Source organism: Onychostoma macrolepis, chromosome 06, assembly GCF_012432095.1.
Source record: "Onychostoma macrolepis isolate SWU-2019 chromosome 06, ASM1243209v1, whole genome shotgun sequence".
Classification (NCBI taxonomy): domain Eukaryota; kingdom Metazoa; phylum Chordata; class Actinopteri; order Cypriniformes; family Cyprinidae; genus Onychostoma; species Onychostoma macrolepis.
The window spans coordinates 25538446-25557384 of record NC_081160.1 but is presented as its reverse complement, the minus strand read 5'-3'; the positions used below and the strand labels follow the sequence as shown (position 1 = coordinate 25557384).

At 36.6% G+C, this 18939-nt stretch overlaps 2 protein-coding genes across 2 annotated transcripts in view; one reads left to right on the top strand and one right to left on the bottom strand.

Annotated features, from left to right (window-relative positions):
• Positions 1 to 6043: 6043 nt before the first annotated feature.
• gpr27 (G protein-coupled receptor 27) lies at positions 6044 to 8703 on the bottom strand. The gene has a single exon (XM_058779259.1). It carries the CDS (start codon positions 8028 to 8030, stop codon positions 6915 to 6917), a length of 1116 nt encoding a protein of 371 aa, XP_058635242.1. The 5' UTR covers positions 8031 to 8703; the 3' UTR covers positions 6044 to 6914.
• A 6260-nt stretch (positions 8704 to 14963) lies between these two features.
• foxp1b (forkhead box P1b) overlaps positions 14964 to 18939 on the top strand; it is a 185116-nt gene continuing 181140 nt past the window's right edge. The window contains 1 exon segment of the mRNA XM_058779593.1: positions 14964 to 15103. The gene's annotated coding sequence lies outside the window, so the exon portion shown is untranslated.

Here is an 18939-nt window from a genome sequence, read left to right as displayed (position 1 = left end):
ATGACGTATTCGTGACGAACACCCCAAACAAAAGGCTTGTTCGACTTAAAGTGGCGATGCGGGTGTATGATATCAAAGCACCCATCAACTGATCGGTCTGGTCAGCGCTGCTTTAAGTCGAACACACTTAATGCCGTCTGCTGGACTAAGCGCGCTCATTGTTGCGTGTACATATAATTTTATTTTCACCACCTGCAAACTCACGTCGCGTCGTTGCGCTCTCACAATACTTCAATGAAGGAAAATTCTATACATTTGGAAAGTAATTAAAAAAAAAAAAAAAAAAAGGTTTACTTGTTTTATTTTGCTCAGTGTTTGAGGAGCTGCAGTGTACGTACAACTGACATCTGTTAGAGGGAAAAAAGGAGGAGGATATTAAGAACAAAGTTTATCCAATTTTACCGGAGGCGATTTAAGGTTGTAAACACATCTGCGCTTGTGTGTATTTTTCAAATTAACGACGGTTGTTTACGGCGACGCAAAGAATTGTGGGTTATCTGTAGCAGTGAGGGATACCCCATGCATCCTCCGAATTCCTGTGAAAGAAGGTCGCATTCTGAGGCTGTATCCGAAAACTGAAAAACGCTGCCTTAGGAGGACACATTCCAAGGTAGGAAGGCATCAAGGCACATCCGAATCCAAAGTTAGCTTCACTTCCTGTCTCATGAGATACCTTCATCTGATCGATTTCTGAAGGCAGCATAGATGCAGTGTTGCCAACTAATTTTCAGAGAAAGTTGCTAAAGGAAGGTCAATTTGTTGCTAGAAGTTGCTAAATGACGTTGTGATGTCATTGCGCAATTACGTCATTGCGTAATCACGGCGCAAAATTGTGTCACAACATCAAATCTCAGCAAAAATATATATTTTATATATGTTAATTTTGATTTGTTTGTAAAATAATATGCATAATATAATATTAAAATATAAATAACTGTATTTTAAAAAACATTGAATTATTGAACACTTACACATTTTTGAATGATTACAATTTAAGTTTTTTTTTTTTTTAATAGCTAGTAAACTAGTAATATAACACATTCTCAACAATTATGCTTTAAGCAGTGTATTAGTAGTTAGTATGCTACACTCCAAGAAAAGGCTGTAAAAATAGGGCACAATCTATGTTAATATGAAAGAATTTTCCGTATTGGTTTTTTACCTGCATTTTAAATTACGCATTGTGTTTTCGGGTTACAGGGTTACAGTGGATAATGGATAATGTCCTGGAAAATTACTAGCAGCCTATATTTTCCATTTTTCTTACAGCATACTAACTGATCAACAATCGCAAGTACAAGCTATAACAAAGTGTAGCCTATCATAAATGAACAATTATTCAGTTGTTATTATTATTATATTGAAGAAATGCAAATAGCAGCTAATTCAATTCACGTGATGTGTGTACTGCTAGGCATCTTTGGTTTTCTTTTTGTGTAATTTGGATGGAAAATGTGTGTCTTTTTATTGTCACTTATAGTCACTTATCAAAAGTTGCTAAAAGTTGCCAAATAAATTTTTACAAATTGCTCAATTTGTTGCTAGGTGCTTTTGGAAGAAAAAGTTGCTAGGGTAGTCTGAAAAGTTGCTAAATTTAGCAACAAAATTGCTAAGTTGGCAACACTGCATAGATGTATCCTTCGCTGCCTTTGATATCCCACAATCCTATGCGTTCCATTCCGTGACGGTTGAGCTAAAAAATAAAGATGGCGTCTGAAAGTTAAGTTTGGTGGTTAGTTTGTATGTAAATGTATATTTCTGATTAACTTTTTGCACTTTTGCTGTTATTTCTAGTGAAAAATCAGTATTAGTAATTAAATATTCGTTTAGTTATCACCAAAACTCGTTCTATTTTGTTGTAGATCATTAAACCGTTACGCTGCCTCAGAAGGCTATCCGAAATCAGTTTTGTCAGGTGCCTTCATGCAAAAACGCTGCCTGCAAAGTCATTGCCTCATAAGTTTTCGGATGCAGCTGGAGTGTCCTACTTGCTTTTCTGAAATGAGACGGCCTCGATGATGTATGCAGCCTTCGAATGCGACCTCCGGAGGGCACAGACTTTTAAATGAGACACTACAACTACAACCGACAGCCAAATGCATGCCTCATATTCACATTCTTTGGACAGTCACGGAAAAACCGCTTTTGTGCAAAACTTGTTTTACCGTTTGAGGGAAGATGTGTCAAATGGTGACGGAAAACGTGAGTTGGAGCGAAGAAGAGACTTATTATTCTTACCTTTATATTCCGAAATGTCCTTTCAGTAAAAACTTGATAGTAGGCCTACAGTCGGCAGTAAAGCCTACTGAGGATCCGCAATGCTGGCGCCTCCATGTAAACAATGACGCCGACACCGCAAAATATGCAAATAAGAACGTTAACACGGGGTTTAGGAATGTAAAGTGTAAAACATCATCTTATGAATAACCAGGATTAATTTTTAACCCAGGGTAAATTATAAGCAGTGTGACACTTGAAACAAGATAACCTAGAATTCCGTTTACACGAAGTGTGAAAAGCCCTAATGATTACCATACTTATAGTTTTCTTAACGTGTTTTTTAAGGTTCTTTAAAATAGTAGTATGGTATATTAGTATGGGATATATGCAAAAAATATGCAAGTTCAAAAGAAAATGTGGTACTAGCCTACCATGCTACTTTATTTTGTTGGTGTGCTCGAATGTATTGAATACAAAGAAATCTATGATTCATTTCCTGCCTAACAATATGTAAAAGGCCTTTTATATAAAAATGTGTATTCAACTGGTCTGGTATATATATGTGACCCTGGACCACAAAACCAGTCTTAAGTGTAAATTTTTCGAAATTGAGATTTATACATCATCTGAAGGCTGAATAAATAAGCTTTCCACTGATGTATGTAGGACAATATTTGGCCGAGATACAACTATTTGAAAATCTGGAATCTGAGGGTGCAAAAAAATCAAGATATTGAGAAAATCGCCTTTAAAGTTGTCCAAATGAATTCTTAGCAATGCATATTACTAATCAAAAACGACGTTTTGATGTATTTAGTAAATTTACAAAATATCTTCATGGAATATGATCTTTACTTAATATACTAATGATTTTTGGCATAAAAGAAAAATCGATAATTTTGACCCATACAGTGTATTTTTGGCTATTGCTACAAATATACCCCAGCGACTTAAGACTGGTTTTGTGGTCCAGGGTCACATATTACTGTGCGGGTCTATAGAGGATGCGTCAAACTACTCTTGACAGAACTATTCTTAAAATGTTTAAATTCTTAAAATGCTATTCTTTTCTCACTTCAGTGTGTCACAGTGAAGAAACTGTATTGGGGAAAGGGCCACCGTCTCTTTATACCCTCCATTGCAACACTGAAGAACATTGAGAGTGCTGGAGCCAGAACACTGTGTAGAGCTATTGTGTCACTGTTAAATAACAGACGTGCTTCTAGAGCAATTATACAAACTTTTCTATAAGGTTTAAATAGGCTTTCTCTTTTGAAAAACCATTCGAGTCTGTGAAAATCCAATTGCTTGAACAAAACAAACTGTACACTGCATCCATAAGTTGGAGAGAAGTTTACACTGCGCTGTTGGATAAAATATTCATGGCCTGCTTTTCAAATAAGTATGTCTTTCCATCAGACTATAACTGCTGTTTTAATGCACTAGCTGGAAGGAGGCCAGAAAAAAGGCAGAATGTGTGGTGCATCTTTACACAAGGCAGGAATGCAGGGTGAATAGAAATGTTTTGTTTTTTAATAAAGCAAGTGCTTTGGTCTATATGTTTTCCCGTGGGTGCTGCAGCTACCATTCTGATCAGTATGGCAGCAGAAAAGCAAGCCTGAAACTGTTCTAAAAACAGTTTGTTCATATATAATATGGTAGTGTTAACTGCTCAGCAGATTGTGGCCTATTTCTATCTCTCCTTTGGGACTCTCGTGGATGGCAAAGGCCATTCAAATAAAACACTCCAATTAGCTGATGGAGCTTTTCATTATATTGCTACAGATGTAGAATGATCACAACAGGGGTCAATAATGCAGTTTCTCTCTGTGATATGAGCAGTTTGCATTTCTCGATTAGAATTTCATGTAATGATGATCAGAAAGGCTCTGTGAGGGAAAGTTTAAAGGGGACAGTTCACCAAAAAGTTATATGCACCCTCATGTCATTACAAACGCATGCCATTCCAAACCTGTTTGACTTTTATTCTTCTTCTCAGTTGTGTCCAAAAATACATTTCTCCTGTTTAAGGAATAATTAACCCAAAAATAAATATTTGCTGAGAATTTACTGTCCCTCAGGCCATCCAAGATGTAGATGAGTTTGTTTCTTCATCGGAACAGATTTGGAGAAATTAAGTGTTACAAGTACATTACAGTGAATGGGTGCCGTCAGAATGAGAGTTCAAACAGCTGATAAAAACATCACAGTAATCCACATGAATCCAGCCTTGTGAAGTGAAAACCTGTGTATTTTAAAGAAATTAATCTCTAAGACATTTTCAACTTCAAACCGCTGTTTCCAGCTAAAATAAAAGTAATCTATCTACACTCTTAAAAATAAAGTTGCTTCAAAAGGTTCTTCACAGAATGCCATAGAAGAACCATTTTTGGTTCCACAAAGAACCATTCAGTCAAAGGTTCTTTAAAGAACCATCTCTTTCTTACCTTTTTATAATCTGGAGAACCTTCTTTCACCACAAAGAACCTTTTGTGAAATTGAAAGGTTTTTCAGATGTTAACGGTTCTTTATGGAACCATTTAGACAAAAATCGTGAAGCACCTTTATTTTTTAAGAGTGCATAGTATTGCTTTGTGCAGTAAAAAAAGTCATCTCTGAATCATAAGAAAAATATGCACAGATCAAGCACTGTTTAAACAGTCCAAAACAGTTCTAAACAGATATGTCGGTGGATTTTGATGCGAGAAGACAACAGGGGATGGACTTTTTCACATGAGATAGTGTTATTATGGATTATGGATTTGATTCTGGCTGAAAGCAACAGTTTAAAATTAAAACAACAATGTTAACTGTTGGACTGGTATCATGCAGAATACTTTTGGATTATGATGTTTTTATCAGCTGTTTGAACGCTCATTTTGATGGCACCCATTCACTGTAGAGGATCCAATGGTGAGCAAGTGATGTACTGTAATGTTTCTCCAAATCTGTTCCAATGAATAAACAAACTCATCTACATTTTATATGGCCTGAGAGTGAGTACATTTTCAGTAAATATTTTATTTCTGGGTGAACTCTTCCTTTAAATAGATTTTTTAATATCTTAAAATTCTTTATAGTCATGTAAGTAACCACATACCTAAGATTGAGGGATCTAGTGTAATAATTTAGTGTAATAATGGTTGACTGCTAGTCTAAAGGTGATACACGGGGCAACTTTTTTGAGTAATGTTGCTTGGGCACTTTCCCATTGAGAATGGGCAACACATTTCTATCTGGATACTTTAGATTGGTTGTGGGCCCTGTGTCTCACCTGGTTTCCCTTTGACTGCAACACTGCTCAAAAAATTGCCCCCTGTATCAACACCTTAATATAAATATTATGGAAACCATGTCACCTTCAATAGCTATGGTGGCTATGGTCTTGTCTCTTGTCTGTTTTAACCAGAAATATTTTCAGGTTTTTCCTGCTTTTACATAGAAAGCAGCTACCCAGGATGCTCTGTTTACATTTATTGAAGACAAATAATCATATTTCACATCTCTAGTGGCCTGCATTCATTCTGTCAGTGCAACGCACCAGATCACGTTAATGTAATGCTGGAGTTGTGCAGAGGGGAGGTTCAGGAAAAAAGGGCTCTGTATTATATAACTGTCTGTAGGAAGGGTGGGGGATGGAAACGCAGCCAAAAATTTCTCCCTGGATGAGTATGTCTGAAACATCACATTATGTCTCATCCCCCCCCCCCCACAACATCTAAGAGCAAGTAATGAGATGGAGGCTTAGCAAAATATGCACAAAAGCCAGATGTTTTACATCAGTTTAGTCTGACATGACAACAACATCCCCTTCTTTTAATGCCTCGTTGGCCTTTTGCGTGCATTTGGCCTCGCATTTGATTCTTGTGTTGCTTTAGCACACCAACACAGTGCATTTATAATCATTTATTTTAATTAAAATACAAATCATAGTCTCCTCAACACTGACCCATCAAATTTGCTTGTGTCCATTGAAAACAAATTTCCAGTAACATTTTAAAGGGACTGTGAGAGGGACTTGGTTTATTCACATTTAGTCCATGTGATAGTAAAAAGCCACTGGCCATTTAGTTCACACAAAAAGTCATAGCAAATATATTACATATCAGTTATAAAGGGCTCCAGAATATAAATAAATCACCTTTTTACAGTATTTACATCGATATGTGGATTGCATAAATGTGGATACGGATCTTCTGATATGCAACATTGGAACAGTTCTGAGATTTCACCTCTGAATGAAGGAAAATATCACATGCTACAGTGGCTCCAAAAAGTATCAGGACACAGAAATATAAATGAACACCATTGCAAAATATCAAGTGGCATTAATTTTAAAAAATGTCATTGCCTTATAAATCTTTTAAAATATAAAAGATGTATTAGCGCAAAACAATTTTGACATGAGAAAGTATTTTGATCAAATGAATGGATGCTAAATGATAGAACAGTTGTCAGTGTTTTATGTAAAATATATTTTTGTGTGTGTTATTTTTTTATTGATTTCAATTAAAGTTGCATTTCCTGAATAGGGTGGCTTGTTACAGCAGCACTTTTTGTGAGATATACTGTTTAGTGAGAAGTATTTTGAAGCAGGATACGTTTGAACACTCCCAGGTCTCTTCTATACTTTTTGGGGCCACTGTATGTTTGACAAGCAGGCAGAGCCAGTGAAAACAAGTGAGCAAAACACTTCAAATCACGCAGTAGGGCTCCATGGGTGTTTGTGTAGTCAGGCAACACGGCAAACAGGCTCTGAATCTCATCCTCAGCTCCTTATTGAAAATGAAACATATGATGGGATTGGCCCCCGCCTGGGCGAACGTCAGCCACACGGCCGCGGTCAGGTACACCTGAGGAAGCGCGTTTCCCTTCACAAACACCCGGATGTAGCACGAGACGATGTAGGGCGCCCAGAACAGCAGAAACGCCAGCGTGATCATGTAATACATCTTTCCTATCCGTTTCTCCATCTTGAACTCGTCCAGCACGAGCAGCCTGCGGTTGGCGTTGTGTGACGCCTGTCTGATGCCCACTAACGTCGGCGGCGTCGGACCGCGTCCAAACCCCGCGATCCAGTTGGCAGCGGCCTGGCCGGTCGCGCCCGGTCCGTGAAAGGTCCAGTTCTGGCTGATAGCCGGAACCAGCTGCGCGGGCTTCATTTTACGGTGGTCGTAAACAAAGCACAGCATTTTGACATACACGACGTGCGTCGTGGCCACAATCACGGCCAGCATGAGCATGAAGCCCAGCGTGTCGTTGGCTTTCACGTATCTGTGCTCGAATATGCACTGCTCTTCCTCGCGGATAAATTTGTAGGTCCCGACGTCGAAGACCGGGGGAAACGCCATGGCGACCGAGAGCGTCCACACCATACATATGACCGCGACGCATGTCCAAAGCGTCATGCGTTTGGAGTAGAACCGGTGGTGCGCGATGGCCATGTAGCGCGTTACGCTGACGCAGAACAGGAGGAAGGCGATGTGGAAGCAGAACAAGACGGCCATGAACGCGATGATCTTGCAGCTGATGATGCTGTAGCTCCATACGGAGCCGCTGTTGATGGAGATCATCACGAACGGGAAGCACACGGCCGAGCGGATGATGTCTGCCACGCACAGGTCGAGGAGGAAGTAATACGGAGCCTTGTGGAGCGAGCTGTCTTTCAGCACCAGCACGGAGAGCACGGTATTCCCGAGCAGGCTGATGCAGGTGATGAGACCCAGAGACGCCAGTTTGACCGCAGACGCAGTGATGGCATAATTCTGGAGCGAGGGGTTGCTTCCCCCTGGATCACTTGTGTTCGCCATCTGTGCAAGCGCAACCCAGCCTGGGCTTTGTAATCCGACATTAAGCAGTCCTGGTCCCCCAGTTTGATGTACAAAATATCAGCCGTGAACAATCAGTTGAGTCTTTTATATGACCATACCTCGATCCAAGACATCTCGTGCGTCGTTTTGATCATAACAGCGTCGTACGGTTCTTCATGCTTCAAACCAGATGCTGGGTAATCCATTATTTGTCGAAGAAAAACAACGTGCATTACACACTAATAAACACGTATCCGTCTCCATCGATCCGATCGCGTAGGCCGAAAACAACCCAAGACGCTTCATCGAAACATCATTTTTGTATAAATACCAGCCTATATACGCACGCATCCAGTCTATTGTGGAGATCGCGGCGGAGCACGTAGCCGTCTTGTCTAGTGCGTTCTTGTTTTGGGGGGGGAGGGAGGTGAAGGGGAGTATAATGGGAACCTCCGATGACAGCAACGGTGGGTCCGTCTTAAAGGAGAGCGGTGCGATTCTGACACCGAGTCTACACTGGAAGCGAACGATAACGCTTCGCGACGCGTCGCGCCACAACGGCTGGAGGCTGTCTACACTGAAGCTGCACGTCATCTTAGTACGTTCACTAACGCGGACCAATCAGCTGTAAACGCGATGACTTCAGCAACGCTTAATGGGTGAATATCTGTATCTACAACTGTAAATGAATATAAATAAGCTATATATAGCTCATAAAAATAAAACAAAAATGCCATTTGAGAAGGTTTGTGGTTTCAATATTTTTACCGCTATTAAATTTTTATTTTTATTTTTACAATGTCAATGTCTCGGCATGTTATTTCACTCTCTATTAGTTAATTAAATAGGCTAAGTGTTAAAAAACCATATGTAGGTATACATTTCATCTAGACATGCAATAAAAGAGATTGTGATGATAGTTGCACTCTGAAGTTAATTAAATGAAATATTCGGAGACTTAAATTACACTTTACAAAAGTCTGAATGTCATTGCTTTAGATACAAAATGTCACAAGTGGTAACTTAGAGCTTTTCTCAGAACTAACTTTACTTTTGCAATTACGATTAACAAACGGTCCCAAAGTCCATTTTTAGTGGATGTACACCTATTAGAGTATTTACATCGACATTTACTACATAGTCCGTGGTGGTCGTCCATGAGTTTCGCTCTGGTGTTGTCATTTAAGGTAAGCGAAGCGCTGTCCGTGGTGCTGAAGTGACTAATCATGACTAATAGCTGTCAATCGGCGCGCTGTTGACCTGATAAAATCACCCAGCCTGAGGAACAGCATTGAAAGAAAGCTCTCTAAAGTAACACGGTGATATGTGAGAGGTTCTGTATCGTAACAAATATCTATTGCAGTGCGTGTGCCTGAATCGATGGTACTTTAATTTCCAGGCGATAAGAAGCACCAGTCAGTTTTGTGATGAATAGCGTCCTCTAGTGTTTAGTTATAATCATGCAATTAAGCAAAATTCCACCTATTTCTGTATTTGCTGATTGTGTACACACACTGTAGTGGCATAAAGACACATTACATAAACTATATTTAATGCATAGCAATCCTGTTAATATAAAGTGACCCCAAAAAGTATCTGGAAACTTAAATCACCCTTAGAAATCTATGAAAACATTCCATTTGACACAAACTATTAAACCAAGTGACAATTAAATTAAAGTTAATGAGAATGAAAATATTTAGACACTTTCTGTATTTAGACACTTCATACTGTAATGAATGTAAAAGTAAACGAAAGATACATCCTGGGGTAATCAGAAATTTATGAAAGAAGGGGGAAGTAATCTTAGCTTCAAACGAAACATAAATCCTGGCCTTGAAGTGTAAAATTAAATAAATAAATAAAAATAAAGGAAAGAAATGACCAAGATGACCAAGGAAAGACAACCACCCAAACAAACTGATTATACGATAAATACAGAAATGAAACATAACTATTGTAAATACTGTATGTCAGCAGTTGAATGAGGAACCCTTATTCCTGACCAAAATGGTAAATGGAGTGACATAAATGTGAAAGGCCAAGTTATTTCTTTGAATGAGTGGTCCTTCAACACTGATTTGGACCCTTGCAATTTAACCGTTATCTCACGAGAAGTTCTTAATAAACAGTGTTTTGTTCTGTGTTCTTATTTGAAACAGTTTAAAATCATTATAAAGTATATAGATTATGTAGCACTACATTTAGCAGAACAAATCAAACAAACGGTTGGTGGTACCAGTCAGTAGAATGTTAATTATGAATGAAATGTGCAGTGCATTTTTATGCCATGCATTCACTAAAATTCACCATTCTTTTTAAAAAAATAAATAAAGAAAGAAAGAAAGAAAGAAAAAAAAAAAAGAAAAAACTCTGTTGGGAGGTTAGATCTGAGAAAAACTTGCTTGCAGATGCCAGTTGGTTTAAAGTTTCATCTAATGCAATAAAATGAAATTCATTAAATAATTGTGGCACTATAATAATAGATATATAATGTGCTTTATTTTTATTAATGTGCCTGTTAATTATAAATGTTGAATTAATTTATATTGCATAGCAATGATAACCTAATAACCTATGCTTTCTGATTCACATACAGCATGACTTGTATGTATGTATGTATTTATTTATTTATTTTGCCTTGAAATAAAACTAAGTTAGGTCAGATTAGTTCACAGTAGGCTCTTTGCATTAACACATATATTTTTTTTTGGGGGGGGGTTTGAGAGACTCCAAGACCATTGCAATAGCTCAAAAACATACATAAGGTTAATTTTCAGTTTATTATTTATAACATTTCCTAGTGTTAGTAAAACTGATTATTAAAAAGTTTTAACTTTATAAAATGACTGAAGTATTGTATATTATAAATGTTGCATAAAACGTGAAAAAAATGCTGAAAAGTTTTGAGATACGATAGTTTAAATACTATCTGCATATTTAGATTAGTTCAGAGCAACAATATAGATAGGTAGGTAGATAGATAGATAGATAGATAGATAGATAGATAGATAGATAGATAGATAGATAGATAGATAGATAGATAGATAGATAGATGTTTTCCGTCACTGCTGTCTTCACAGGTTTGTTTTTTTGTATTGATATTTGGCAGATAGATAGATAGATTAGATAGATAGATAGATAGATGTTTTCCATCACTGCTGTCTTCACAGGTTTGTTTTTTGTATTGATATTTGTCTCCACCTGGTGGTCAATGTCGGAAAGAACGTAACCGCTCTTTGAGGTAATTCACATATCTATCATAACAGTTACAGCAATGTGACATGCTATATTTAATCACTCACTCACTCACTCACTCACTCAAATAAATACATAAACAAACAAATAAATAAATAAATAAATAGGTAGATGACGGGCTACAGTATAACTACATACTTTCCCTTATATAGCCTAAGCATATACATTTTAACCTAAAATGTTGTTTGTTTCTGGTCTTCTCTTCGTTGTTACATGATAATTCTCATACTGAGGTAAGGTATTAAAGATCTATTCTTTTAAATGGCAAAATGATTATAAGTAATACTTTCCATTGGATTTTCATAGTATCTTAGGAGTATTGTTGGTTATATTTGTTGTTATATTTCATTGAACTTGCTTAGTATGCTAACAGGGATGCCCTTTTGTGCTCTGCATTATTATTAAGTATAGATAATAAAAAAGTCATCATATTTTTCAAAGGTCAGTAATGAAAATATATGAAATTGTTCCACCTGTGTCATGACAGAATGAGATAAAGAGCTCTTTGTTTTTTATACAATAGGCAAATATCAGCTATTGTTCCTTTGTGTCTCAGTTGTGATTTGAGCCACAGGGACGGATATCGCTTTCGAGCCAGCCTTAAGAAGAACAGAGTCGTCTCGTTTCATTTGCTTAATTACCTAATTAACACAACTCTAATTACTCCCTTTTTGAGCATGAGTGCGTATTGAGAAGATGTTACATAATGAATAGTAATCCTCAATTAATTTTTTAGAGTGCCACTTTATCACAACAAGACCAAATCCAAAGAGCATCAGTCAAGCCACATCTACGTGATGTCAACACAATCCAAATTTCCTTTTGAGAAACAAACTACATGTCAATCTTGCACAAATGGCTCAGATTTTCCTGGAGACATCTGGAATTTGTATTAAAATTCTTCAGCCAATTACTTATGAGTTTTTTGTTGTTGTTGTTGTTGTTTTTTTTTATTACAGTGGTGACCTTTTGACCTCAAGGGGAATATTATATGATCTATTCATTATCATCTAATTTTAGAAAAAAGGCAAAATTCACACAGACAATATCTCTTTAAAACCTGACATTAAAATTACATAGGCAGATGATAAAAGTGTGTTATGTTATACAGTATAGTATCACCAAGAATAACGAATGTAAATTAATGACAGGCTGTATTTATATACAGGTGATTAATTTTTTCATAAACAAAATACTGATGTAATTGACCAAATTGACCAAAATTGTTCGGATAAAAAATGTGTCATACAGTATACACACTTTGACCTCTTTTAAAATATGTATTATCTTGATAAGGTTTTTAATGTTGCTTTTATATATTTCAATAGAAGTCCATCACTTTCTTTAAAGTATTCTTGGTTAGCGGCCGTGGACACAAAGTAGAAAAATAAGTCAAAAATGGAGTATATCTCCATGAAGGGCGTGTCTGTGATTGATGTATCCGTCTCATGCCTGCAGGCGTGCAGTTTTTCTGGATAGGAATATAGGCCAGTGCCGCCCCTTGACATTAGATTTCATACTGTTAGCAATATGTCCAGGGACAAAAGCATTACAATGCCTCTCCTTGTGCTCTGCAAATGTCAAAACAGTGTTTATGGAGGTACAAGTTTTTTTTTTTTTTTTCTAGAAGATTTCTAAGATGACCCAAAATGTTATTGCAACAATTAGTTTAATAAAAAAGATTCTAAAACATATCTGAGAAAGACTAGTGTGAATTAAGCCAGGGCACCTTAACTGCACATATGTGTACATTTTGTTATTTAAAGTCTATGTTAACACATTTCTGTATTCTAGCTGGTATGTCAGGTGGTTGAAGTGTTTTATTTATTTATTGGTGTGGGGTGCTAAGGAGACAATCACTGCAAATTTTAGAATTGATACATAATTCGCTGGATGATTTTTTTTTTTTTACTACTTTTTTTTAAAACTTTTATGCAAAAAATGTGATAATTAAAATTATTTTTAACTATTAATTAGCTTAAATCAACTATTATTACTTTCACTATTAATTAGTTTATCTTTAACAACCATTTTTAGCAGACTTTTTTTATGTATTGAATTTATTTCATGACAACATTTTTTTTAAATCAGCTCCACATGTCTGCAGGAGACACAACGGTCCAGAGGGTGGCGCTCTATATCCGTGAAACACCTCAACTTGGGCCTATAAAGATGCGCCGTCTTACACTGTTACTTGAACTGTGTATTTCAGTCCTTGATCAAGGACAGCCAAACTGTCCCTTACTCCAAGATCTGAGATTAATGCTGGTCACACCGAACAGTAACCATCTTATTGACCCGACCAATAATTATGCTCTCTTTTTCCTTTTCTTTTCTTATTATTATTTAGTTATTTTTAAAGAATAATCTAATTATATATATATATACACTCTACAGTTCACTACATTCAGATTTAACTGAAAATGACCTTTTGGCTTTTGGGATTCTTCTTGAAATATATTTGTGGCTAGCTGATATGAAATACTTTTGGGAAGCTGGGTGTAACATGCTGTTTTAAACATAATTTTGTTAAATATTCTATCATTATTATGAATGCTGCTTTTATGACCTATTTTTTTAACTGAGACATTTATCACATCAGTTCGTTTAATGAGAAACAGCTCATTTAGATCTATCTATCTATGAGAAAACAAATCTGTTAAATTACACGCGCACACACACACACACACACACACACACACGTTGTGTTTCCATGTTTTATGGGGACATTCCATAGACGTAATGGTTTTTATACTGTACAAACTGTCGCCCTACACCTAAACCTGCCCCTCACAGGAAACTTTCTGCATTTTTAGCTTTTCAAAAAAACTTCATTCTGTATGATTCATAAGCTTGTTTCCTCATGAGGACCTAAAAAATGTCCCCACAAGGTCAAAATTGACTGGTATTGCTATCCTTGTGGGGACAATTGGTCCCCATAACGTGATAAATACCAGGTACACACACACACACACACACACACACTTTCCCTTAAACATTATACAAGATTTTACATTTAATGAAAAATCTTGATATTTACATTTATCAACTACCCTTATTTATTAGGCCAACGAAAGTTAAGCGAATATGGTAATACACTATAATATTATGTGAGTTTAATTAAGCCTAAATCTGGTTATAACCACTGAGTGGTTACTGGACTTTCACTTTTTATGCTGATATTTCGACTACTATTAAAATTACCACACTAACTGCACTTCCTTTCCTATGGGTTGTCCTTATCCTGAACTTTCACCCCCACCTTGTCTTGCTTCATTGGACATTTTCTTGGGAAAAAAAGAAATTCTTTACTTAGACTACATCAGTTGCAATTACCAAACTAACTATCAAATAAATGTCAAAATTACGTCGTCGGGCAAAAAAAGAATCTCCTATCTCTAAGCTAACTGATGTATCTATGACTTTTTGACACTTTTGCTTTGCAGCGCAAAGATCTGGATGAATGTTGTTTACCCAGCAGGTGGATGTGACGTCACGGGCGTAGAACACAAAAAAATAACAACATCCAAATCCGCGATTCTCTCTCTTTTTTTGTGTGTGCAAGGCGCAATAAAGTGTAATATCATCCGAAGCAGCTCCGTGGAGAAAGGCGGCGTAAACCGGGCTCGAAACGGCGGCGTTGCTCCCAGTACAGTGTTTGCAGCTGAAGTTAGTACCGCTGGCGGAGTGATATATTTGTTGGTTATTTACAGTACGTTTTATAGCACGCGCGCATGGTATACAAGATCGCGTGAAGAGTTGAATTTGTTATCGCGCAGAAATTTCCGCGTTTATCGCGTCTCTGTCAAACCCCGGTAAGTTCATTCTCTTCCAGCATTCTGCAACATTTTAGGACACATGGACAGTTTGTCTTTGTTATCTAATTGTTGGCTTATTGTTTTTAACGGCGTAATAAGCAAATTAACAAACAGCATTATTGCTCGCGTGTCTAATAACAGCTGTCCGGGGGATGAATTCTATTTTCAGTCTTCAAGTACTTTTCAGAAGTTAGCTGTGTGGCTAGCAAGTTGTTACGCTGTTCATTTTTGTTTGTGGAAACAACATTGTATCGCTACATATGTGCGACACCTCTGGTGCGACGTGATACGTAAAAACGATGTACTGAAATCTCTGTGCGTTCGTTATCGATGGCGTAAAAGTTTGCGAGCCGAGATTTCTTTCGGTGATACAGTGTTGTATAGGGGACTTTTCCCCACGTGTTCCCTCAACCACAACAAAAAAAAACCTTCTACTGGTGCATCTCTTCGTTTGGATTAAATAACATTATTAACGCGTACGAAAACTCTTCAGAATATCGCAACAATTATTCCGTGCATTAAAAAAGTTCAGTGCAGTCTATCATCCGGTTGCAGAAGCTTTCAGAATTAAATGTTACTTCAGCAAAAGCAGGCTGTGTTTCAAAACCTAGTGAGCTGCCTAACTAGACAGCATTTTTGAGCATCATATGGATATCGAACGTTCGAACGCGCCTGTCAATTCCATAAATGCTGTCATGTCTCAGGGTTTGAGACACAGCCCAAGTGCAGTTAGAGTGAAATTGGTTTTCAACATGATTATGTTGTAACAAGTGTCAGAGTTAAATGTGCCTTAACTGCTTGTACTTTCGGAGTTTGAGATGCATAACAAGTGGATAAATACATTTACTAAAAATACTATAATAAAAGTTAGCCTACTAAAACTGGAGGAAAGAAACTTTTAAACTGCATGTTTAAAAGTGTCCTTGTGCACTTAATCAGAATAAATGTAGCACTTTTCTTTTCTTAAAATGTCAGTCGAACTTTTAATAGTTTACATTTATTTATAATTAACCTGAAGTATAATAGGCCTCTTCACATAATAGGCTACTATGTTTGGTCCCACTATTGTTCATCTCTCTTTTTAAATATATAATTTACATTTTTTTTTTTTTTTTTTTTACATTTTTATATTTGGTTGTTTTTAACATTTACAAAAAAAAAAAAGTACCATAGATACAGTAGCCATAGATACAATTTTTATTTTTATTTATTTATTTTTTTTACATACATTACAATGCTGTACTTTATATAAATTTGCATACACACACAAAATGGATCCATACAGTATTTTATTTATTTTTTTTGTTAATTTTGAAAATGGAAAGGTACAATAAATGTTGCTTTTTGCATTTGTGTGTGAATGTATACTATGGGTGTAATAAAAATGGTACAAGCTGAGATTACTAATCATTAATTGTAATATTTACCATTACCATTTTTTTTTCTTATTGATTCACTTAAATGTAACTTTTAAATGTCTTTTAAAATCACACTTTAAAATAGGAAGCAGCAGCAGCTTTAACACCCAGCGTTGGTACGGCTCAGTTCTTTGGATTAGTCATTGTCTGAGGAAAGGAGAAGACAAAAAAAAAAAAAAAAAGAATGCTTTTTTTTTTGTAGGAGAAGTAAAGTAAACAGCCTCCAACAAGCGAACCTTGACAACCCAGATTAAGGAAAACACTGGAGATCAAACAGTGCTGCTGCTGGGCCGTTGTCATGAGCTGCCTGAGAGGGAGAGACAAAGAGAAGGAGGGAGGGAGAGAGAGAAAGACACTGTTTGAACAGGCACTGGAGTTTGTGTGCTCACTTATGCAGAAATGGACCTCTGCAAATGCAGACTGACCCAGGATTAAAAGCACTGGCTGAACTTTTCTTTGCAACTTTTCGGCCTTGGCGCTCAGTGGCAGGAGAGCCTGGGTTATTATTTCTCACGTTACTTCACTACTGTGCTCACCAACTACCTGTTGTGTAAAATCAACCCTTGCATCTCAATTCTGTATTTTTTCTCATAGAGTTTCCAAAAAAAGATTTGTGCAAAATATTTACCTTTGTCAGGGTATTACAGGAAAAGCGTGCAAATTTTGCATTCTAGAAGTGGTATTTTCAGATTTACTTGCAATCGTGCAAAAGCGCTTGATGACTCAGATGTGTGCGGTGGTTATGGCACAGAAAGGTTAATTGTTAATGTTAATTCGCTGTGGTAAAGTGCACTTAAATGAACTGTAATCTGAGAATCGTAGAGGTTATAGACAGCCTGCCGAATAATGCATGAAGTTGTGATGTCTGGAACATAACGTGGGAGAGAGGTTGCTGCGTCCCGTGTCTTGCTGTGTGTTCGGGCAGCTGTTGTCCCTCTTTACTGAGTGGCTTTCATGATGGGTTTCCTGGCTGGAAAGGCAGGCCACTGGCCAGACGCTGGATGGCTGAGGTTGAGGATGCAGCCAGCTTCTTGTTTCTATGGCAACACTGGACGCTGTCAGTGTGCGGTTAATTATAGCTTGTTGTTTGTCACACCAACCCAAGTACTTTATCATTTGCGTATTTGAAGGCAGTTGAAAATTATACAAGTTGACTGGAAGTTGACACTTTTTCTTTTTTAAATATCTCTCACCCAGTTAATTTAAACAGAATGTTGTTTTTTTCTCCTTTTTTGCTACTAACATGTAGATGGATGTAAACTGAAATTAAATTGACAAATGTGCCATTTTATAATTATTATTATATTATATAATTATATTATACAGTACAAGTCAAAAGTTTGGACATCTATTTGTGAATTCTGCATTTTTTTATTTATACACTACTAGTCAAAAGTTTAGAAACATATATTAATGACTTATTTAATAATTTTTTTATATATATATATGCACTGCCAGTCAAAGGTTTGGGCACACATTTATGAATTATTTATGTATACACTTCCAGTCGCAAGTTTGGACTTCATTCATTCATTCATTCATTCATTCATTCATTCATCACATCACATCACATTTTAGAATAAAAGTGAAATCTTCAAAACTATTAAAAACACTAATGGAAGTATTGGATTGTAGTGTCCAAAAATGTTAACTTATATTCAAAGTTACCATCCTTTGTTTAGATTCCAATTGGGATGTTTTTTAAACAAAATAAAGGTTTTTCTTTTAATACTGGAGATCTGACTACTGCTTTTCCTCCACTGTCTGCTAATTTATTAAAAATGCATTTACTTTTATGTGTAACATAATTTCTATTTAGCTGCTAAACTAATTTCAGTCATTTAAGTGTGAGCCTTTAGATTAAATATTTTTAAGGTCATTAGAAATTTAAATTAATTCAAGTGTGTTTGACTGGTAGTGTATGTCTATTCAAAACAGTGTACTAAAATTGAATGAAAAGAGTTTGAATCTATGCCGAAATGTTTTAGTGATCAAGACTTTCTGTACAGTTAGAGCTCACTGATTTGTTGAAATTGTTGATTTATAGCCAGTCATCCTGAGTGTCATTTTTTTATTGGATTGTAAATCCAAATGGATTGGATTAGAGGCTGGATTAAATGTTGAAATGGTGTGATACTCACAAGTCCCTTTATGCCAGCTGTGAAGTTGACAGCTGAGCTGGGATCAGCTCGTTGGATCAGTTTCTCACTGATCTAGCCCCGAAGAGCTGAAGAGCAGCAGCCAATGCCTGGATTCCTGAATTTTACAGCGAGCAAATCCTTAAGCAATAGGAGGCTGTACTTTCCAGGAATTCTAATCACTGCATTTGTAGACCTTTATGTCATGCATAATGTGCAAAGATTCTTCCCAGCCTTTTTTTTCTTTGTAAAAATTGGCATTGGTATTGGTAATTCA

Bases quoted from the DNA above. Each gene is read 5' to 3' on its own strand.
- gpr27 (XM_058779259.1), bottom strand. From the start codon at position 8,030: ATGGCGAACACAAGTGATCCAGGGGGAAGCAACCCCTCGCTCCAGAAT.